The sequence below is a fragment of the Sander vitreus genome, chromosome 16 (genome assembly GCF_031162955.1).
Source record: "Sander vitreus isolate 19-12246 chromosome 16, sanVit1, whole genome shotgun sequence".
NCBI lineage: Eukaryota > Metazoa > Chordata > Actinopteri > Perciformes > Percidae > Sander > Sander vitreus.
The window spans coordinates 15521003-15546159 of record NC_135870.1 but is presented as its reverse complement, the minus strand read 5'-3'; the positions used below and the strand labels follow the sequence as shown (position 1 = coordinate 15546159).

Below are 25157 nucleotides of genomic sequence, written 5' to 3'. Positions count from 1 at the left end.
AAAATATCTATTTTCACTGGCTGCAGTTTCAGAAAGAAGTTACGTGTTTTTATTAAAAGTTTAGATCTTTGTAAAGGTGTAATAGATCTCCAAAAATAACATAATAATAATAGTTTCTGTTGATCCTGATGAAATAAGGCTGGACTTCACATCTCATGGTTGCAACCTTTTCATGACGTCGATACAGTTGTTTTGGTCCCCCCTACCCAATCGGAGGCTCCGCTCACATTCTACCGAAGCCGAAATGGGTCTATTCATGCAGCGGCTCTGTCCTCCCGTAAGTACCATAACGCCCTTCGTCGGGTGCTCTGTGGTACCCGACTGCTGCTTTAAACGGCAGCACTGACATGGAAACCCCATTGCAGCTGCAGAACGATTTCTTCCCAGAGCAGCAATTCCAGCACTGTAAGTACCAGCACTACTGCGGGCGGGAGGATCGGATCGGCAAGCAGCACGACCAATGCTGCACCTGCAATAACTGCACCTGTGATGCGAGAAAAAGCCTCGTCTTTCGCGGGACGTCGCCGACCACTGTGGGAACTTTAAGGACACCTTCGGAAACGTCTTCGAGACAAGGTTGTCAGTACAGCGTCTGCGAGTTTACACCCTCTAGTCATGGTAGTTCATCCAGGCATCATCATCCTCACAATCAGCAGCAGCATTGTCGCGATCGGCAGCGGGGCAGCCTGGGCAGCAGCCACAAAGACAGTAACTCCTACAATGAAATAGCCATGAGCAGCTGCAGATACAACGGCGGCGTAATGCGGCCGCTGAGCAACTTGAGCTCGTCCCGCAGAAACATACACGAGTTTGATTCCGAGTCCCAGCCTTTGCAGCCCATCTCAGCCGCAGATGCGTCTGACACTTTAGTATCCAAGGCGGAGAATAATTCCACCACACTGATGCCTTACGCATCGGGAGACGGAGGGGGAGGCTGCGGCCACAGCAGCGGTAAATTGGGGAAAAAGAAGAACCAGAACATTGGGGAAAAGCTCGGGCACAGGAGGGCCTTGTTTGAGAAAAGGAAGCGGCTCAGCGACTATGCTTTAATCTTTGGGATGTTTGGGATCGTTGTTATGGTTATAGAGACTGAACTCTCATGGGGAGCCTATGGAAAGGTACGTATTTATTCATATGCCAGAGTTAATTTAGTAGCATGGGACTGACAGAGCAGGTAAATAGAAAAATAAAAACTTATGCCCAAAGTGTTATATAAAAAGCAGCCACTTTATATAAGAAGTCTGGGCTCACTGCAAAGTGTCCCATGTAGTCACATTGTCACATGCAAGCCAAAAGGCCCACTGCTGACCAACTGCTGTTCAATTGTACAAACAGATATCACATGTCAGAATTTGTTGCAGTACACTTTAAGAAGCTGAATTATTACTTAGCCTACATGTGTTTTTTTCCAGATTTGTGTCATACATGTAACTAAGGCTGGTTTACCATCATAAGAATGTGCTTTTATGTCATGATGTGTGTTGTTTGGCTTTAGTGTTGTTGCTCTTTTCCAGGAGTCCCTGTATTCATTAGCTCTAAAATGCCTGATAAGCCTTTCTACGATCATTCTCCTGGGACTGATTATCATATACCATGCAAGAGAGATACAGGTAATGTTGTAACACTTTTCTTATTCTTTAACTGTTGGTGTTGAAGGGTCAGCAGTCTGCTTTAACAATAAATGTCTCTCCACATTTAGTCAGTTTAATGTGAAATTAATAGGTCTTTACACCTTTTATAGTATGTCACAAATAAGTTTGGTAGTCAGTAGGTTATGCAGAAAATGTATATTTGCAGGTTAGAAGGTTCTTTATTGACTTTCCAAAATCTACCAAAGTAAATGACTTCTTGTGAAAGAAAGTGCAGTGTTACATTTCAGTTTCTGTGCAGTGTGGGACTGTGTAATTACTCAATGAAATTATATTCATTTTTATATATAGTAGTATATTATTCTTTATTGCAAAGTTAACACGTCTAATCTGTGTTCCATGACTCCATGTTTAAAAAGCTACACAGCCCTGTGATCGCATAGATAACAGTAGATGTGTTTGGACTGTCGAGTGTAGCAACATTAACAGTTCATTATATATTTTGATTAGATTTAGGAAGTCCTCACAGGGCTCAGTGGATGAATATAGATTGTCAGCCTCCCCTGAGATGTTCCAACACAGTTTTATGACCTTGCCTCGAAGCATTGTTGCATTACTTACAGTTCTTCCTGCGCTTCAGCACTTGTGTGTCTTTGTTGAACGGCCACAGAATGAATGGTGCCCCTTTCTGCGTGATGGATGTATGTTGCCAGAAAGCTTTAACGTATACGATTTTTTTTCTTCTTTTTTTTCTTTTTTTGTTAATTAAATCAACTTAAAAAAGGAAAACATCACTTGAAAAGAAACACAACTGCAAGCATTTTCTCAAATCTTGAATGACACCATGTTTAATCATGTTAATGGACGAAAGATGGCGATGGTGATTTAACAAAACAAAAAAAAATGCCTTCAGCTGAATTCTATGAGCTGATACAGCTGTTTTAATCAGTTTATATTCACAATGTAAAGTATGATTTAGTAGAACAGAAAAATATTACATTTGGTTCTTATTGTTGGTGCTAAAAGTTGCATTTGCTACAGTATATTCATCAGCCTTGTTGTCATATTTAGTGCTTACAAGTCCCAGGGGAGTATCAGTCATAGAAATAGCCCAACAGTAAAACGTGTTGCCCCGTTCAGATGTCTCATTGTAAACCTTTCTTTATGAAGGATGATAGAAGACACAGACATCATTACCATATTTCAATGCAAAGCAGAAGTGTTTCCATTCCCCCAGCAGACAGTTCCCAGTAGCTGTTTATAAATTAGAAAGCATGCTGTAAGTTTGTATGACAGTATCATATTCATTCTTCCCTTGGCCTCTGCACCTTTTACTTAATCCTGTGTAAATTATTCAATTCCTAAACTGAGCTTTTAACCTCTTGCTTGAGCAAACCTTTCTTGATGTTAAATAATGTAACTATTTAGTTGTGACTAATATCTTGCAAAGGTGCACTTTTTTATCACAGCAGGTTTCCATTTTGTGAGTTTTATAACAGATCGTGTTGAATTGGTAGTCATGGCTCAGTCTGTTCACAACAAACCAGTAAAACGTTAAAGTACTGGATTGTGCCACATACTTTTGGTCACTGGTTCTCATTTATTCTCACTGTTGTGATGCTGCAACACATCTCTATTGACAAATATGGTAATGATAGCAGTTTTAAATAGCTTGAAGCCTCGGTTTTACACATCCAAAATGTCTGTAGTCTTTCCTTCAGTACAGGCAAGATGAAATGTTAATTTTAGCTCTAAAACTAGCTTTTCTTTCCATTCCTTTAATTGTCAGTAGCTCCACACTTACCCCAAAGGAAGGCTGTTTCAAACCTCTTTGATCCAGACTCCTTTTGACAGTCACGTCGATATCCAAAACATTTTTCATCCCAGATAGCTCTCTCTCTCTACACGATAAAGACGTTTCCTCTTTTGCTGACCTAGAAAACTTTATTTAGGCGATTGTTTGCCCCAAAGTTGATTACTGCAATGCACTTTTCACCACATATCCCCTCTCCACAATGTATTATATGCAATTTATTCAAACGTAGAAGCCTGAACACTTAAATGAATCAGGAAACATTGTCACTTCACTGCAGTGTTACTCACAACCTGCTGTACAAGTTGATTATAAGGTCTGTCCTCTAATTCATCAAGTCCCCTTTGGAACAAACTATCAGCCAGTTCCTGGAAACTGACTGTCTTACTATTTAAATCCAGTTCATAGTGTTTATGCTTCAACTTCCACACCAGCTGCTCCTTTGCTTCTCTGCCTGAGGGGCTTTGTGCCTGTTGTTGCTAGTCTGTCATTACTTGGTTCTTGCAGACTGACATATGTACTTGTATACAGACACATACACACACACACACACACACACACACACACACACACACACACACACACACACACACACACACACACACGCAAACACGTACACGCATACACAGAGAAATTAGTTCTAAATCTATCTTAATGTAATGACACACATGCACACACACTTGCTCTGGAAGTGTGTGTGTGTGTGTGTGTGTGTGTGTGTGTGTGTGTATGTGTGTGTGTGTGTTTCCTTTTCCTTTTCTCTGTGCTTCATTCATTTGCATCTGATAAAAATGTGATTTGACTTCATATGTGTTCAATTTAATTGTTTTACTGTAGCTCTATTTTTTTCTTAGACCCGCCCTGCCGGGTTAAAAGCCATGCCTTTCAAACGTAGCCCTGCACCTAGTCCTGCCCCTGGTTTGTACCCAACACTTACTTTAACAGTAAAAGAGTTCTCCACTGATTTAGCACTGTCAGACTCAAGATGGATAAAATAATGATTGAACGAATCAGAGATATTGCCCTTTTATTCTACACATTATCTTTCCTTGTCAAAACCTGGCGCCAACATTACCCACAATGCAACTTCACTGCCAACATACTGTATATTCAGGTGCGTTGTGCCAGCTAATGTAGCCTCAGCCAGCTAGCCTTGTGCAGAGATGAGAAGCAGCCTGCAGAGGTCTGGTAATCTCACTTCTTTTTAACTCCACACCACCAGATTTGTTTCATTTTCAAACTTGTAGTCTTCAGATCCAACCGACACTGACTCAAGTGACATCACAAAATTGATTGAGTTCCCCTTTGACACTCGATCCAGCTTTTACATGTCAAAGTCAATTTACTAGTCATTGGCAAGCAAATACGTTGTATAATGTCTGTGGCTCTGGATAAGCTTTGAAAAGTCTGATAAAATGATATCAAAATGATAACAAAGTATATCAGCTTGGGTTTAGAGACTGCAGACTTTTAAATCATAACTTTCTGACATAGGATTTCACTTAACCAAACCCTGACTAATTGACTCCATATGTGGTATTATCACCATCATAATGTATCTACAGTTGATGACCCTGGCATGCCCTGGTTTATGACTACCACGTTATTTTTGTTATGACTCTACATGAGCCCAAAATTCTTTGTGATATTGGTAGAGTGCTTTTATTAAGTGCACTTTTCCATGTGGGGAATGTAGCTCCTGCACTGAAATGGATTATGCATGCACACCCATGTGTACTCACAGATGCCTGTCAGATGTAGAAGCATAAGTCAGGATGATGAAATTTTCCCCACCACCACGCCCCTTAAAACTGATTTACTTCTCAGACTCTGTAAAGACTGTGCCCTCTCATTTTATGGTGTATAACAACAGGATGTGTTTCCTCCTCAGAGTGACTGAAAACTCAAAAGGTCAGGTCAGACAGGGTAGATGATGGATACCAGCTGTCATTTAAATTGTTTAGGGATACTGCAGTAACCAAAAGAAACAGTCTGTCCATGTTTGCTAAATATCCTGAGACTTGTCCCACCCACTACAATTAGGATATGTGTAATAACGTTCTTTTTTGTACGTATTGATGTTGTTCAGTATCTTTTTATACTTCATACTTCAATTGTTATCGGCCTGATTCAGTCCCAATGATGTCTTTTGGTAACAGCTGGCGATCCGCCACGATTTAGTTGAGTTTGCTGCGGTGGCATGCAGCGACTTACTGTACAGTACGAGTGGAAATTGACAGGTTAGAGTCTGTAGCTGCTTCATGACTTTGATTTGTCATTGTCAAAGTTTGATATGAGCTACGAGCTTAGAGCATTTTCCTGCTCTTGCTGTTAAGATGGTTGATGAGCTCACCTTATTCCCAAGCAGACAGAAACTGACATTTTGAAAGTTTTCTCTTCTTCTCACAACAAAGGCTGGTTGCCGAGGGGCATTTGTGTTAAGGCCATTGCTGTGTCGCTGTGCCTTGTGATGACAGTTCTGCTGAGTTTTCTTAAACTAATGCAAAATGCTTTGGGTTTCAGCTGTTCTGTCTTTGATGTGTACTTTTGTGATAAAAGTTGGTGCTGATGTTTCACAGTTGCACAGTATTATATTTTACAACTTGCAGAAAAAAATAAAATAACAACACATCCCCGAAGCTTGCCAAAGTCAAACTTGGCAGTGCTTGTCAGACCGCCCTTGGGTTGTGTGTATGTGTCAGAGATATGGTGTAACTGCAGGAGACACTCTGCATTTCTCACAGTGAAATCTGTCCTCTACCTGAGACTCCAGACTGGAGTCATATAACCACCGCTGGCTCGTGACCTTAATGTTTTCACTGAACACACAGGCTTTCAAGGGCAGACACACTCAGCCTCCTCAAATTATTCTTGATGGCATTTAGCATTTACTAAATTGTGCTCTGTGGGACTTTAAACATGAGATGATTTTAGGTTATTAATGTGTTAGCCGCAGCAGCAAAACTTTTAAGAAAGAAAGATTTATACAAGCTTTTACTTTGGCTCAGAGAGGCTTTACTTTGCTTTGAATAGGAGAATGGTTATGCAAATGTGAGACTTAATTTCAGAAACAAAAGCAAACTGAATCAGCAACAGCTTCAGATTTACTCAGCAAAGTGGCCTCTTAGTGGCTCACTTTGATAGCATAAATAAAGCATTGCATTAATGTCTAATCGAGCAGAACCTCTCAACCTAATTCACTAATGAGATTGAGCATTTTCATTCTCAGTGACAAGATATATGTTCCCATCTCCACATTACACAGATTAAATATTGAGCCGGACTCCATTAGTTATATTGAGCATCGTGAAACCAGTAACCAACCCAGCTTAGCATTGCAGGTGAGCTCTTCTGAGACTGCACAGTGTAGATGCAGGACAGTGGCAGGCGGATAATGATCTCAGGACATATTCAGCTGTATTGTCTCTGAACCTGACATGAATGAATCTTCCCCATGATGAGCAAGGGGCATGCACTCTTAGTGATTAGACTTATTTTGTGTCCATCAGAAAACAAGCTGAGAGAAGCCAGAGACAGCTGGATTTGTCCTCAAATCGTCCTCATGGTCACTGTATCAGCTGTTTGTTCTCTGAGATGCGTTGCACAATGCAGGGGCTTAACGTGTATGCTCTTGTACTTTATTTTTACTGTGAGGATACCAGTTTTTGGAAAGTGAAGACATTTTCGCCAGGGTTAGAATTAGGTTTAGAATAAGGTTTGGATACACACATACTCACATGTACAGAGGTACAAACGTGTTTGTGTGTGACTTCAAATGACTTAACAGTTAAGAGCCAGTTAACCCAAATTACCATAAGAAAACATATTGTGTTTCCCTGTATTCCTCATTTTTCTTATAAGGCATCTGGCTGTGCAGATAGTAGTTTTGATTTGATTTGCCCAGGTTTGGAGTTACAAATCTCTGTCTCAGTTCGCTGGATTTTATGAGGAACATTGTTTCTGGAAAGAAATGTTGCTGTTTTTTTTTTAGCCATGGCTCTGTGGATAGCAATGCCAGTCGGTAGGTCCACCACTTTGATCCAGACAACTTGTGGGAATTACTGGAATTGTTGGGTCTTTGTAAATTATAGAGTGTGGTCTAGACCTACTCTATCTGTAAAGTGTCTTGAGATAACTCTTGTTATGATTTGATACTATAAATAAAATTGAATTGAATTGAATTGAACTGTTAGATGGATTTCCACGAAACTTTGTGCAGACATTCTCATTCTCCAGAGCGTGACGCCTGTTGTCTTTGGTGATCCTCTGACTTTTCCTTTAGGGCCGCCATGAGGTTGACATATATGGTTTTGAGTGAAATGTCTCAACAACTATTAGATGAATTGCTATGAATTTTGGTACAGGCATTCATGTCCCCCTCAGGATGAATCATAATAATGTTGATTATCCCTTAACTTTTAATATGGTATCATTATCATGTGAAAATTGAAATGTGTCCAATAGCTTGGTTTATGATCAAATACCTGTAAAACGGAATGACATTCCCATCAGCCTAAGCTGTACTTTGTGTTTTGTGCTAACTAGCCAATGTTAGCATGCTAACACACTAAACTAGGATGTTGAACATGGTATATATTATACCTGCTACATACCAGCATGTAAGCTTTGTTGTGAGCATGTTGGCATGTTGAGCTATCACAATACATGGGCAAATGAAACATATCTGCATTCCAGGATATCACTAGTTTTAAGTGAGAAAAAAAAGTGTTTTTCTTTTGCCATTTGGGTTAAACAACCCTTAAAGTAACCAAATCAGCATACAAAGTCTGCACATTTTCATTTAGTATGTTTGTAAGGTTCAGCTTGAAATTGACGTTCCACTTTGTTGATGCAGTTTATATGAGTTTGACCATTTCCTGAGACCATTTCCCCCTCGAGAGGTGCGTTTGATCACGTCCTTACTCCTCCTCTGTATACATGATTGATTGATTGATTTATGTTGTATACAGTACAAATATGAAATAAACCAAACATTTACTTGACCAACACAAATTAGATTAATTTGGCCTCTTTGAGCCTCTATTAGTTGTGTCATAATGCTTTAAAAAAACCTCACAGTTCATAGTGCTGTTTGCCAGACAGCAGTCCAAACTGTCGACTTCTTTGCTTTCATTTTTTAAAGACTTGTTTTTAACTGTGGTTAAGTTAGTTCAAATTTAAAATCCTTTTACTTGCTGCGTTTAAATTATTTGTCAACCTCCTGTAACAAATTTAAAAGTGTCCTGTTTCATCAACTCTATTTTATGCCTGACTCTCAGTGTCTATCATATTTACATTATTTAAAACGCACAGTTTAAGGTTTTTACACTGCAGATGTAAAACTGTTGGTTCGGCTGCTAGCATGGACTATTTGATGCTCTGAAGTTAAGGGCCCTTGAGTATTGTATTACAGGTCGGCCATTACCATAATTGCTTTTACCCACCAAGTAGGCTTTCCTTATGCAACCTGCGTTTAAATGTTTAATTACATTGTTTTGAGGTAACAAACTTTGTCAAACTGTATTTGACAGGACAGGTTTGTTGTTTAAAATTTAAAATAAAATGCTGCTTGTGCTGTGTGTAAACAATAGATTTAGCTGCTTTTAGAGCCCTAATTCTGTAAGTAAGAAACTGTAGCAGAGTGCTTGTGTTTCTGTGTCTACATTACAGTCACTTGGAAAGCCGAACACGACGAGCTGTGGTTAGAGTTACACACTTCTCTGACAGATGTCAGTGTGTTAAAGGAGCTCGGTGTCGCTCATTTGATATGAACAACTGCCTCTGAAAATTTAATTTATGTGTTTTCTGTGTTTGGGGAAAACTTTGATTCTAGCCTTTAAATAAATATAAATGAGCTGCAGCAGCTTTGTGGGTCAGTCATACTGCTTGTTCGGGGACACGTATAAGCTGTAGCTTGTTCTGTCTTTGTTGTAATGTGCCAGCTTGTTGACAGTTGATGTTTCTTGCACAGTGGACATATAATTGGCTCAGTAGCTATAATAAGCATACAGTGTTTGCTGTTGTGGGTTCAGTGAGAGTTGTGCGTTAAAGCGAAGCGGGCTGCTGTAGTATCAGTGTGCATTCATGTATGTCTGTGAGAAAAGTGTCAGTATACGGTGTTATTGATTTCTTCTATGTGCTTTCTTTGTCCTTGAACATTTTGAATGGGCTTTCATTTCAATGTGAGAAATATGACTACTTCAGCAGTTCAATTTTATGTAGCATATCACTGGTAAATGTACAATCTAGGTCACTGATCCCATTAGCCCTCCAGGATTGGGCCAGTTTTTTTTACTTCTATATTGAGAAATTCCCAATTAAACCAAATGGAGAGTAATTGGCAAGATGCCAAGTCGTGAAGTGTGCCTCAAGTGTGTGTTAGATATTATTGACATTTGGTTTGGACCCTCCCTTTGACACAGAGAAAATTGCAACACCCACACTCCTTAATTTCTCAACTTAACAATGATTTTAAGCGTAATATGTTAATGGTATAAAAAAAAATTCTAATGTATAAAAAACGAATGCATGTTAGGAGTGGAATTAGCATTTGGTTGTGCTAAAAATGCATTATGTCATGGTTTCACTCTGATACATTTAACTTTACCTTAATTCTGTTATAATGCAGATAAAAGTGAAGGCAAATGTTGGCTTGTGAAAAACTGCACCCTCTTTAGGGAGAATATGATCATCATATCATGATATCAATCCCTAATAACTATAAAGGTGAAAACATATATTTATGCCACCAGAACTTAGGGGGAAATAGCCCTGATATGGAGACATAATGGTTGTCCTCTGCATATGGCAAAACGTAGGCTAACTTTACAATCCATGGCGTGCACAAAAGGCATGTTTTTGACGTAAATGTTTTGATGTATCTATTCAAGCTTGTTTTACAGTAAATGCTGCAAGAAAATTATGAAATTGAATATAAACCAGGGCCATGAAAGCATTGGGAGAAAAAAATGACCATCCTCTTTTCAGCAAATAGAAATAAATACATGGCTCTCCCCCTTTTCTGACCCCTAATCATTTTTGTACAGCCCCTAAACTTAAAATACAGTATGTTCTTCTTTATTCGTCTTCAAGGGTAATGCCGGCAGGCATTAGTGGATTTGAAAAAAAAGTTGCTGATAATCCAAGCTGCACACTTTGAATATTAAAGATGAGCTGAGCTGAAAGATAAACTGACCTGTACACAGTCCTGTTCTCAAAGATGCTAAACTGTAAGCAAAAACATTATATGTGCTTATTTTCATTTTAAATCCATATTAGCATATTAAGGAGGTGTCCGACAAAATGTAATCTTGTGCAGTTTTTCTTTTCTCTCCTTAAGAGAGGCTTCTGCTCTCATGACAAAATCAGCTGCCAGGAAACCCCGCTTGTATTTGCTGACAGCAACATTTTGTGAAATATCTACTGCTAGTTGTGACGGCCTGTATGCAGGCAGAGAACCTTGAGGTGATTGAGTGGATAGAGCAGGAGCAGCTGTGGAGGAATATCAGTGTTGTGGGTCAAAACGAGGAATTATTTGACAAATGTAGGGGAAGCTAATACAGGTTGGTAGTATTCAATCTGCAACCCACACCAGTAAATATACAACTCAGAAAGAGAAGTGAGATTAAAAGAGAGTGCATCTATGACCAGGGATCACTGTGTGAGCTGGTGATGGCTGTCATGGGCTCTGCCATTAGTTCAGGGTGAATACACCCGGCAGTGAATCTTCTGGCCGAAGATAACTGTAGATTGGATTGAAAGTGATGAGGAGAAGGAAGGGGATGAACAAGAGGAGGGAGCAACAGCAGCGGAGATGCCCATGTGAGGAAGCTGCTGGACAGGGTGGAGAAGAGTGATGACGGGGGTTGAAATCCACTCACACTGAAGTCCCCAGTGGAAAGGCCTACCTTCTGTTCGGGGTGGCCAGGTGATCAAAAGATAATGCTAATGTGAAGGCGGCAGATGTTCTTATCAGTGTAACGCTTTAAAGTTGAAAATGCATGCTGCTAATGTAACTTATTCATGGAGTCTGAAAGCAGAGAGAGAAACAGAGTTATTTGTGGAGTAGTGAAGACAAACCTGTGGAAACAGACTATTTGGCCTATCTTAATACAAATTACATACATTACATGAATTCTTGCTATTTTTTGTAGAATTTTAGATCCCAGAGCCCAAGGTGATGTTTTCAAGTGTCTTGCTTTGTTCAACTAAAAGTCAAATACGCAAGAATATTCAGTTTACAGTGAATAAGCCTACGTGTATGACAAAGAAAAGCTTGACTCATTGTTTTAGCTTTAATTTTGGTTTCTTTCTACCTTCCAGACAGCCGTTCTAGTCAATCCATTTCACTTAAATATAAAAATGAAGCTTGAAAACCTTTGAATCTTGAGATTCGCAGGGATTGTCTTACCATATAGAAATTAATAGAAACAAATAGCTACCTGCAAGGCAGGACAAAACGCATGAAAACATATAAAGCATCATGGTATTCTTTGGAAAATGTATTCAGAAAACCAGATACATGATATTTCAGTGTTGCAACCTTCATCAGATACCCTTGTACATATCTGAAGAGTGTAGCATTCTCCCCTTTTATTTCCTCCTTCAAATGTTGTTTTGAGCACAACACAGTGACTTGGATCATTTTTATTCTTTTGAAAATAGTCAAAAATGTTGTGTGTGTATATATATATATATATGTGATAAATGTGATTGAATGACTAAAGGCTATTTGTGACTTATTGTTTAATAGGGTTTAATGATTTCCTGTAGCTAGCTGTGTCACCATGATGAAAATGTTACCCTGCATTAGACTCACCATGCCCTTTCCTTACAGTTATTTATGGTGGACAACGCAGCTGATGACTGGAGGATAGCCATGACATATGAGCGCATCTTCTTCATCTGCCTGGAAATCCTGGTGTGCGCCATCCACCCCATCCCAGGAAATTACACCTTCACCTGGACAGCACGCCTGGCCTACTCGTATGTGCCATCCAAGACGGATGCAGATGTGGACATAATTCTGTCCATCCCCATGTTCCTGCGGCTGTACCTCATCGCTCGTGTCATGCTGCTGCACAGCAAGCTCTTCACGGACGCCTCGTCCCGCAGCATCGGTGCACTCAACAAGATTAACTTTAACACACGCTTTGTGATGAAGACCCTCATGACCATCTGTCCTGGCACTGTACTGCTGGTCTTCACCATCTCACTGTGGATCATCGCCGCCTGGACTGTGAGAGCTTGCGAGAGGTGCCTGGATTAGTTTCTCACACTATGCAGCACTGCTCAGCATGAAACATAGATAAGGCAAAACAATAGATAATGTACACACTTCTTAGCTCACGCTGTGTCTGAGCATCAAGATAGAAAGATTTACAAGAAAAGATTAAAGCCCTGTAGTATCCTAACAACACATTTAATCTTAGTACTACAATGGATTTTTGTTTTTTTCAAATGAGAATTAGTCAGAAGGTGAAGCTGGAGGTTGGTCAACCTATTGCATTTATTATTTATTACAGGTACCATGACAACCAAGACACAACCAGCAACTTTCTAGGAGCCATGTGGTTGATCTCAATCACATTTCTTACCATTGGATATGGGGATATGGTCCCAAACACATACTGTGGGAAAGGAGTCTGCCTCCTGACTGGCATTATGGTGAGAAAAGCAGAGCAGTTTTTTTTTGTTTTTTTTTGCAAGTCAATATTTCTGATATTGACAGAAAGCCTTTATCAAAGCCATTATTTTTGTAAAAGTAACTAATATGCTACTATCCACATTGTATATTTGTGCCTGTCCTTTCTTGTTATTTCACAGGGCGCTGGCTGCACTGCCTTGGTGGTGGCTGTGGTGGCAAAGAAACTGGAGTTAACCAAAGCTGAAAAACATGTCCACAATTTTATGATGGACACCCAGCTAACAAAAAGAGTAAGTGAAAGCTCCGCATTCTGTTATTTTGACATTACGGATATTTTACATTTCTGCATTCTTGACCCAAATGTTTCCTTTATTGCACTTTAGGTGAAAAACACAGCTGCGAACGTTCTCAGGGAGACGTGGCTCATCTATAAGAACACCAAACTGGTGAGGAAGATGGACCACGCCAGAGTCAGGAAACACCAGAGGAAATTTCTCCAAGCCATTCACCAGTAGGTACCCCAGTCTTAACCCCTGACCTCGCCACTCATGTCAGCCTAATGCCCTTTATCACTTGATTTACCGATGCAACACCAACCTGAAATCTGACTTGTTTGACACCTGTAGCAAAATATATGTGCTCATATTATTGAAGGATCTTATACTTGTTTCACCTGACTTGACTAACTTTACATTTGCAGATGTGATAATGAGTTGGCCTGTTGATTCTGCATCATAAAGAGTGGTAAAATGTGCAAGAGAACTACATTCACTGATACACTAGAGGCTCTTGTTATCCATTTATTTAAAAAATAGAGTTAAAAAAAAGCGAGTGTCAGTGAAATATAAAAGCAACATATTTTACGTGAAAAAATTGCATTTTTCTCTGAATGAGCTGTGGAAAATTTCCGCTAAGCGTGTGGGTATATTATGGAAATAGTCCTCAGTTTTACAGAATTATTCCTGAAACTAATTTTCTCTTGAAATATTCTTGAGTTACAGAATTCACAGCAGTATGATATTAATCTCTCTCTCCCCCTCTCACTTTTAGCTGTCACATTGACTCTTGTGTGTTTCTTTCGCTGTAAATCAGATGTCAGGCTGACCTCGGGGCTGACACGTGGGTTTTTACTTTTCTAGCAGCTGGTCAGACACTTACCTGTCAGCTAGTCTTTTACTGGGTCCCCAAGGACCCCCCGATGTGCTAGCTGAGTCCAAAACAGCATTGATTTTAGCCTCACCTCACTCTTGTTTTTCTTTTACAAGCACATCCAGTCTGTGGCTTCTTTTAAATAACTGGCAACTAGGTGTGCAATGGTTTGTTATTATGTAGCTTTGCTCAAGTAAAATGCCCCCTCTTTGTATGTTTGTTTGCTTTCTGTGGTTTTATGTATGTATATGGGTCTTTGTGGCGTGCAACTTTAATTTGCTCATGAATCTTTTGAACCTACTGTACATTTATGTTTCAAAAACATTAGGATCTTTAATTACAAGGTAGAGAGATAGAGAAATACACAAACTGTCTGCTGCTGATGCTGCTGCTGCTGCTGCTGCTGCAACCCGCATCCAGATTTGTGCCGTTTAATCGCATTTTGTCATGGTTGCTTTGTCGAGTCATTAGGTCCTTGCTGTCGTATTCAGACGATTTGCAGCAGTGATGACAGTGTCTCATGTTCCCCTCCTGTTCTCTAGGACAGCCTAATAATGGAAATCCCTCTGAGCTACTTAATCTATAGAGAAGCAGATTTGGTGGGAAAAAAGTCACATCTAGTTCTTTAAGTAAGGACAACTACTCAAAATGTTGTCAACATTCTTCCGCCACACCTTTATCTATCTGTTTTGTACACAAGGTAGTGTGTTCACAGGCTTTATCTTGGAGAGTTTTAAGTATTGCCTGTAGGTGAGATTAATATAGGACAGGAAGTGGCCTGACAGTGAGCAGATCGCTCAAGTGGAGAGTTTGGAAAAGGGCCACAGCCATCCTTGACCTGTCATGAGGCGATAGCAGACATCAAATCGGATATCATTGTGCCTGTTTTCTCTGGTCAAAGCTGCAAGAAAGTGTAAAAAACGTTCACAGAAGTCATCATCAATCGCTGTAAAGGATGCAGAGTTAAACAGTTGTGAAATGTGGCCCTAGACGCTTTGAGGCACTCTGTGTTGGTGAATGTTTACAGGAAGTTTGTTTTGATTCACTGTATTTCTGATAACCAGGACCAGTGTGGAAAAAAGGGATTAGATTTAGAGAGCAAGCAGAGCTGCAGCTACCAGAACAGTCCAAACACAGACAGATAACTTGCTAGAAATAAGTCAAGAAAAATTGTCGCTGCTGTTCAGAGGTGAGGTGACAGCGTAGAAATGAGGGTTCCAGCAGCCAGACTTGAGCAAAGAGATTTTGCCGTCTGAATATGTTTATCTGATGTTGTAATAATTCATTTGTCTACTTCATGTTTCCTTTTTTTCCTGTTTGTGTCGACAATGCAATAGAGCTCGAAAGTAAGTCTTCGCCTCACCTGTAGATACAGACCTGTTGTGTGCATGCTAACGAGAGCTTGTCCTTGAACCCAATAATGTGACTAAAAAATTACACTCCCTCATTTGATAAGTGAAATTCATTCCACAAAAAATGTCGTAGCTTGCAACAATTGAATCGTTTCACATGACACAATCATAATGTTGCAAGATTATTCCATTTGAGCTGCTACAAAGGTTTTTGTGAGATGTCTGTTCAACTGAGTAACATGTCAATTTGGTAAAATACACATTATTCTCTTATTTTTCATTCGATCTTCAACATTTTGCAAACAAACAGCTTCAAATAATCAGCACAAATACCTTTTTTGTTTCATCATTGAGTAGAACCATGTTGCACTTTGTAAACACACCTACAGATGCATATTAAGTGAATTTCAATTATCGGTGATGGAGGGTGTTTTTCTTTCCATTTCTGCATGGATGTGATGAGAATTTAATCTTTAATCAGAAAGCCACTGATTAAACTCCAATCAACTGTGCTTTCACTTACCGAAGGATGACGACTAGAGCTCTACAGGAGACAGACCTGCAGTAGCACAAGTATATAACTCACAGTATCCCTCAAGTCATGTTAATTTAGCAGTCATGCTCATACAGACCAGGGCTCAGGGTCATCTTTCGGCGTGTGGAACCATTGTTACGCCTGTTGCTACATTTGCAGCCCCATTTCCTCCATTTCTTCTGTTGGATGACACAGTAGCAAACACGCTGATCAGGTGTTATCATGGCTGGTAAACAGCATAATAACACACACATGCAACTGTCATGCATTTCTACACTGAGAGGAATTAGCAGAGTTAGCCGTGAACACAGTTTAAACACTCCTAAGGTTATTTGGATGGTGCGGTTTATCACACCACAGGCATGATGTTGCATGCGTGCAACCAAATGTCTTCCAGTATGTTTTAGGCCATTAAGTCAAGTGTATCAGTGCTGTCAGACCATCCCCTTTGGGAACGCTGTCCCTTTCCATCTACAAGGTTGAAGTGGGACTCATAGCAAGAGGCAGGGCAGTGAGTGCTTGTTAGCTCAGCGATCAGTGGATTGGAGAAACAGGAAAGTGACCTGAGAGGAAGGTCATGGGTAAAGCCTCAGAGCAATCCCCTTTGAGCCCGAGAGGCTGTGACTGTGACCGACAGCATGAAGCTGTCAGAAGGGACAGGAAAAACACGACTGCAGAATGGTCACCCTGTCCATTACACTGAAGAGAAATTAGCATTTCTTTCCACAATGAGGTAAAGGGAGGTCATGACAAAGAAAGCAAGTCAAGATTGTAAAAAATATGGTGCAGCACTAACTGAGATTGCTTTAACTGATTTATTGGGTATTGAAAAGCTTAGCGTTGCCGTTTCCCCCTGATGAATAGCAAGCAGATTTAGAGTGCCCATTGAAAAGGAGAAATACCCATGACAGGTGATTGACCGAGGGAACAGAATATAAAAGACAGGACAAGTGGGCTTCCTCGTCCTGACCTCGGGCTGCCCTGTGCTTTACCCCATCTGCCAGCTATTGGTCATCCAACGGTAAAATTTGTACAGGTCTTACATCAACTAAAAATCATTTAATATTGAATATCTATCTATAGCTTCCATCATTGTAGCTACCTTTGTTTTTATTTAATTTAAATGCATTATTAATAGGTGAATAAGTGAAATAGTGTTCTGTACTTGTTTTTAGAGTCTGCTCTGTATGAAGCATTTCGGTCGTCAGTTGTCAGGAAACCTTCCCTTGCCTGTAGTTTGCTTTAGTGACTCCTGTGGCACCCTCTGTTGGTCTAACCTTCGCTCCACATCTGTCTGTCAAACCAGAAACAGAGAAATGATCCCGCATTGCATGAGAACAGGTGCATCTCAGCTAATTAGCAGACGCCCCCCCTCCTCGTCCCCTCTCCTCCCCACCGGGGCCTCTTAAATCCCTTCTCAATCTAAATTCCTGTTTGCCTTCAATTCACACACAACCTTATAACCACCTCGAACTGAATTCATGTCTCAGTTAGTTATAGGTTGTTGTTGTTGTTGTTGTTATTATTTTTTAAAAAATCTGAAACGTTGGCAAACTTGCCATCATGATGCTATTCTGTGTACTGTGTCCTGTTTAATTCAGCATGCGTAGGTGATTCTGGGGGGTAAAAACTCTTTAATATTTTGAAACCACATATGGTCGACACTCTACATTACTGCACAGTTGCTGTTTTTGAGCGCCTTGAGTAGATGAGTAAAAACATGCTAATTAAACATGAGATGTGAATTATTTAATCATGTTGTATAAAGTAGGCACGTTATTTTTTGCTGACTTAACAAGTAGGATCTTTGGCTGTTAAAAAAAGTGGACCATAAATCAAGTCACTGAGGAAATGATGCTTTTTATGACTCATTAAACAAGTAATGTATTCTTTTCTAGCCATGATGCAAGTTGTGAAGCAAATTGTGACGACCTTTTAAAAATGTGGCATCAGAATTTTCTCAATTCTGATGCCACATTTTTTTTAAATGTTTGTATTGGAAAGTCTCAAAAGGAAAACATATGTACAGATAGCTCTCTATGTTTACATAAAACAGTGTTTGATATCTGTGGCTTTTGAGTGACTAAATAATTAATGAACTCAAACAGTTTTTTAACAGTTAGTTTAATCAGAAAGACCAGAACTTTAAAGACAATAGTTTTTGGTGTTTTATAATCTGACATGCCAAGTATAGTACTTGAGTGGTATGAGTCCGCCTCATTCCATTATTAAGGTTGTATGTATTGGTTGAGTAGGATGTAGGGTCTCATTCTCCTCAGTGGCAGCTCTCCCACCCTCTGTGGTCTCCTTTTCACTTGCATGCAGCTCAACCAAACAGACTGACACCTGCATTCTCTACACACATCCTGTGCATGGCCTAGGAGTGTTCTCTCCGTGTGTATGCCTTGTGTGTGCACAAATTTAATGACAAAATCCTGATAGCATAAATTTATTGGGTTCTGAATGGTCTTGTGTTCAGATTGAGAAGTGTTAAAATGGAGCAACGCAAGCTGAATGACCAAGCAAACTCACTAGTGGACCTTGCTAAGGTAAGCTAGACTAACAGTCTACTGCTGCATTGCACATTAGGACACACAACTATCCTGATAAGTTTCTTTCCTTTGTGTGATTGAATTCAATGCATGCTAGTTCACTCGCTGAATTAGTTGTTTTCTGATAATCAAAGTCTACAGGTGTCAAATAAACAGACAGGCTGATTACAGGGTGATTAAAAATAAATCTGTGTGATGCTTGTGGTTGTCTGCACTCACCTGACATTCTGATCTTTTGGGTTTCAAATAATAACTTCATTTATTTCACTGTGTAAATTATTTTCTCCAGGACGTGTTCTCCGTAGCATTACTGAATGAGAGGGAAGAGAAACCCCTTTGTGTCCGTGCTGTTTTTCCACTTTATGTATTATGTGATGTTTGTCTCCAGATGCACTAAACAGAAGTTGACAAACCTTAGGGAAGTACCAGGCAGCGCGCCAGCCTGACACAGCAGAAACAGTAACCTGGGAAGGGAGACACACTGTGATCTGATGATTCAGCCAGATGTAAAGGCAGATAAAGGGAGGGGAGAAAGGCAGAGAGCTTTGACATTCAAACATACAGCACAGTCAAACTGGATTCAGGCCAGCGTGTCATGAAAGGTATTAGTTAATATTGCCCAATCGCCTCGGGCTGTAAAACGGCAGCGAGAGTTGGGGTGGGACAATGGATATAAGGTGGCTTAAAGCCAGAGCCACTAAGCTGGATCTGTATTCGTTGTTATATGAGTCTGTTGCCATAAGAGGGCAGAGTAGCGTCAGTCTCCTTGTGCTCTCAGTGGAAAGATGGAGCTAAATAGAGCTGAACATATCAGTGGCAGCTGCATCGCCACTGCAGTGCAATGTGAAAATCCTCACATCCTAATGTATCCCCTTAGCTCATTATCTCCTCTACAGTCTAATATAGAATGTGGTTTTGCATTTTACAGTTTGCGTGAATATTGTCGACTCTTTCCACAGCATCTTCTTAACTTTGCCATTCAGGCTGAATGATATGTCCTCAAATTGCGAAAATGCTCGCTCAAGCTGCTTTTTAAAACAATTTCTGCCACACTCCTTCTCTTGTCCAGAAATGGGTTGATGTTGTCAATTTGTTGTTTTATTATACAGTTGAAGTGGATCCATAATAATAGCATATATTCCTGCTCCATCAGTTTCATCCTCCATACTTATTCCCTCATGGTTTACTCATCCTATGTTTTTGGTTCTACCATTTGATACCATCACTTTTTAATGTGTTTTTGTTACATTTCATGATTTACAGATGAGGCCAAGACTTGGGTCATTTCTGCTCCACTTTCAATCAATTTTTTAGTAAAAGGGCAAATTACATGTGTATAAGACAATATATCCATACATTTAAGTATTTATTTATCATTACACAAACTGTTTAAATGTTGAATTACATTTGCAAGAAATCAAGGATTAGATTAGTGTTCATGTAGTCAATGCAACACAGTGAAACCTTTGTCTCCACTGTAGTCGTCAGGTTAAGTGCTGTCAGTGCTACTTCAGTTCTCACAGATTCACACAAACAACCTATCCCATTATTCCCACCTCAAATCAGAAGAGGACAAGGTAAGTGATGATGGCATCCCCTCCAGGCTGCCAGGGATTATCAGCCCTCCACTGAATAATACCTCAGAAGCCGCCCTCCAGCAGCATCACCACACTGCATCCGAAATGTCAGATAGATTTCTTTGGTGTGTTGTTGACTATTTTTTGAAGACTGAACCTCGGGAGGTTAAAGGTCCATGAACAGATGATTGATGCATCAAAGGCAAGCATCATGCAGAACTCAGCAGGCACCTTTCCTGTCTCCTCAAGCTCATAATGTACTCTGGTCTGCATCATGAACTCTTGTAAACTGGTCATAAAATGTGTCCTTCTCAGCCAGTCTTTCACAGAAATTTGTTCTCAAGGTTGTAACTTAACCTGATGTTCCCCTGACCTTTTTTAATGTGGAATATACCTATACTTCAACCTCTGCTCCCCCAAGACTGGAGGACAATGGACTCGCTGGGAAATTGCAGCTGACGAAATGGATAACGTAGACTCCATGATATTACCATAATAAAAGCATTTACTTTAACCTGTAACATTTGATTTGTCAATTGGACTGGATGATCATGCTGATAGCTGATATTTCTATGTCCATCCTATTTGGATTTTTTTTTTAGATGCTGAGATTATAGGATAGGTTCACATTTGTTTTTTCTATTTTGTCTTACAATAATACTCACTTGAATATATGTACATTGAAAGAATGTTGTTCCCCTTTTAAAGCAATTATGTTGTGTGATGGGGGACAAAATCCACAGTTCTCATTCAGTGCAATTCAAAGTTCAATCAAAACTAAAGCCCCTTTCACACATGCACTGCAAACCTGAAGTAATCTAGACATTACCCGGCGGAGGAACCCAGTTGGATCGTACATCACAGGTGTTTACCCTGCCAGCTCCCAAGTACAAAATCGGTGTAATCTCAGATTGAGCCCAAAGTGTGAGAATTCACAGCAAACGAGTGGGCGTGTTGATAACTTTTCTAACAAACATCCAAATGTGAAGAAAGAGGGGGATTTTCACAAAGAGGGCAATGACAATGTCTGGGGAAACGACTAGATTTGGGAACTTCTGTCGGTAAGGGCCAACGCTGAAATTGTCAGACAACTTCAAGGAACGGCAACCAAACCAAATTACGAACCGGCTGACGGGGTGTAATCTGCATCATGTCCTGCCTCCTGCATGCTCTACCCTCGTTTAAACCAAACTGAGTATTTCCAGTAAGTAAGAACACGTCTGAGATTGAAAATCTCCTGTGGTGTGCCACATGTGAGAAACTGAAACTTCAGACAATGTCAGGACCTGATTCCTCGGACATAGTTCGGAGTTCATATGTGAAAACGGCTTAATATGAGGCTTCAGCAGTCTGAGTCAGTCACTTCAAGAGGGTATCTTCCAAAGTTACTCTGTTCTTTGTACAAAATTCCCTCTGTGTTACCTTACCTCCACTGTAGCTCAGCAAGAAAATACTGTCCATTGAAGCACAAAAAGGGAACTAAAACGACTGTAGCTTTGGAAGATACCCACTTAATTTGTCTAACTGAGGCTGATAAGCCTCGTATTGGCTTCAATCAAACTTTAAAATGGATTTGTCCCCCATCACTTACATTGAAATTGCTTTAGAGAGGGATCTCTTTGCTGCCAGTACAGAGAGAAAGAACAACTGCAACGACAAGTAACGCTTTCAATGTACATAGAGCATGTGAGTATTGTCAAGTCAAATAGACTTGAAAAAATGTGAACCTATCCTTTAATTTGTTTCTGTCAGACAATTAACAGTTGGTTTTCAATTATTTAAAGTCTGAACAGAATGTGTTGAGAAAGTAAATATCTTAATGTGAAGCTCACAGTCTATTTCCTTTCCTCTCTTTTTCAGAACAAACTCTTTCAACTCTATATTAACTTATTAATTAAAGTATTGAGAAAGCCCATGTTTATATATATATATATATATATATATATATATATATATATATATATATATATGTGTGTGTGTGTGTGTGTGTGTGTGTGTGTGTGTGTGTGTGTGTGTGTGTGTGTGTGTTAATAATGGACACATACAAATTTACCAGGTTGTCCATCAAAAATAACACCAATTTTGAAAAATCATGTTAAGTGTATTCCCTCTCCCCTCTTCCAGACTCAGAACATCATGTATGACATGATATCAGACTTAAATGAGAGAGGAGAGGACATGGAAAAGAGGATTGCCCTGCTGGAGACAAAGCTGGAGACTCTACTGACTAACTTGCAGGCTCTGCCGGGACTCATCAGCCAGGTCATCAGCCAGCAGCACAGGGACTTCCTGGAGGTGCAGCTTCAGCCTTATGACAAACACAGCACTGAGCGCTCACAGTCAGTGTCCCGACGGAGGTCGTCTTCCACAGCACCACCCACCTCCTCCGAGAGCAGCTAGAGTCTAAGGGGAATGCCTCCACTGAAGACTTTTGCCATCATATGGCCAAGTTGCATTTATCGTAAAGCCTTATGGTTTCAATAAGTATTATCCAAATTCTGATGACAGAATCCAAGATACTGAGGACAATGCATTTTAAGGGATAACTTCATGCTGTTATTTGTTTTTATTACCTCAAAAGATGATGTTATCCTTGCTCTGGTGACATGACCACAAATAATGGCGCTTTCCTCAGTAAAAGGCCTATCGATGGGGGTAGGATACGAACTCTACTCCATCTCTATGCAGAGATAGCCAGTTTTAGTTGGCAAGGTTACCATGTGTGAAACTATTGCACTAAAATAGTGCTTCTCACAGACTTTGTGCTTCCGCTGACTTGATTCAGTTGTCATGTTCCTCAAAGCAAACTGAGAAACAACTGAGAAATCAGTCAGGAAGCATGACAGTGATATTTGGAAAAAGTGCTGTGTTTGATGGACTAGAGTGAACTGAGAGCAGACAGCAGATGAAAATCGCTCCTGCACACAGAGATATCTTAAAAAGCTTGAAATGAGGAAAAAAGCATATATCTTTTAGGTTAGAAACAGCATCAATCTATAGCGGTTTTCTTTGCAGATTGCCCCTTTAGAATGACTATTTTTGGGGCGACATTGCAAATAATTTAATCCTCTAGTCAAAATGAATGCATCAAAATCTGTACTTGCACTTACTTTTTAATCAATGCACTTCAATGCTGACTGACGTATGATATAAAGATGCGTTGCTCATTAAGAGAAGAACATTTGAGATGTTTGGGCATGGGTTTATTATTGTCAATTCTCAAGTTGTGGCTAGTGTTGATGAATCAAGTCAAAGCCCTTTTTGTTGTTTTCTTAGACCTGTAGAGGTCTACAGAAATGTAATTAGTGATCACAAACTCAGTAATTACGGCCTTGTCTTGCTGTGTCTCACCTCCTGTCCTTCCTTCCTGTGCTATTTATGCTTGCTGTCATCCAAGCTGGGCAACAACAGATGTTGAACAACAACTCGCTGAAACCGTATCTACCTTTTAAAAAGAAAATGCCTATTTTTATATATTTTGATGAGGACAAGCACACCTCTTACAACTAAACAAAACACGGCAATGTATGAAGTGACAGATTCAGCATATCTAGCATATGGTTTAGTATTTCTTGGACTGGAGTTAAGATACATAAAGTTGTCTATTAGGTTATTTCCTAAAATTGATTATAGACTAAAAATCTCTTCAGATTGCATTTATTTTTTACAGCAAAGGCTTTAGATGACACTGTTGGCTGAGCTGGAAGAACAATATTCAAGAGCAGAACTGGTAAATCTACCTACAGTGGCTGGCATTTATTAGGTGTTGAAGTTTTAATGTCAAAAATTAGATAAAGATATATTTAAATTTGATTGAAATATCCTCCTTGGCCTTTCATACAATCTATCTCCATATGAACTGTGTGAAAGGCCCTGATGTGATCAATATACCCTCTAGACATTAATATTCACATATGAACATAGCATAGCATCGGTTAGAGGAGATCATCAAACCAGCAGCACTGATCTTGTTCAACCAGCCCACCCACTAACCAATAAGTCAATCAGATGGTCAACAACATGACAGATGTTCAGTCCACAAACTTCAGCAACATAGAAACCAATGAGAGATTATATTGTATGCGACTTAAACATTAGACAATTAAACAATAAAAAATATATACAAAATGTGACTGGCCTGTATCCTTTTCTTAATTGTGTTAGAATTTGTTTAGAATAGGACAAGTTAGGTTAAGTGTCAATGATATTGACATTTAACTGTATAATTTATAACTTTTTAATTGAATTTAAATTTAATTTGGTGTGACAACCTTTCTTGGTTTTTTCACTGACTAATAACTGAAGGAGTGAGGTGTCATGTAGGCTTTAATCTGGTACAGTTTGCCCTGGTAACTTGAAGGCATTCTATCTAATGCAGACTGTAAGAGGCTGACCATCAGTGGTAGAAGAAGTACTCTTTTGCTGATGTAAAAGTACTAATACCACAAAACAAAAATCCACCATTACTTAATTAAAAGTAGCCTATATAAGTGTTATCAGCAAAAAATAGGTAAAAACATTCATACTATTATATCACTATGACATTATTAGATTGTTACCAATGCTTCAATGAGTAAACAGCATTTACTATTGCAGCTGGTCAGCGTGTAGCTAGTTTTAACAACTTTATATACAGTTAGGTACAGTAATTTAGTTCAGTGGCTCCCAGCCTATGGGCCGGGCCCCTCCAAAAGATCACAAGATGAATCACAGAGTGAGTTAAATAGGGTAGAAAATTGGAAACAAAGTTGTTGGCCCTCTAACAGTTATTTAAATGAAACTAAAAGTTTCGATGGGATATGTCTCTTTGGAGGAACTCACAAACATCTGAAACCTGTGATGAGGGGCTCCAAGTAGACACTGCTCTGTAGTAAAAGCCAAGAGACACAACCCTAAAAGGTTGGGAGTCACTGGTTAATCTTTAACAAGACATTTTATTCTATA

The 25157-nt window shown here is 39.6% G+C and overlaps 1 protein-coding gene across 1 annotated transcript; it reads left to right on the top strand.

Moving 5' to 3' along the window:
• The first annotated feature begins 347 nt into the window (after positions 1-347).
• Positions 348-22650, top strand: kcnn2 (potassium calcium-activated channel subfamily N member 2). Its single transcript, XM_078271505.1, has 8 exons — positions 348-1118; positions 1515-1610; positions 12239-12657; positions 12927-13068; positions 13228-13338; positions 13432-13559; positions 18564-18633; positions 22338-22650. The coding sequence occupies exons 1-8, from the start codon at positions 348-350 to the stop codon at positions 22611-22613; spliced, it is 2013 nt and encodes a 670-aa protein (XP_078127631.1). The 3' UTR covers positions 22614-22650.
• The last annotated feature ends 2507 nt before the right edge of the window (positions 22651-25157 follow it).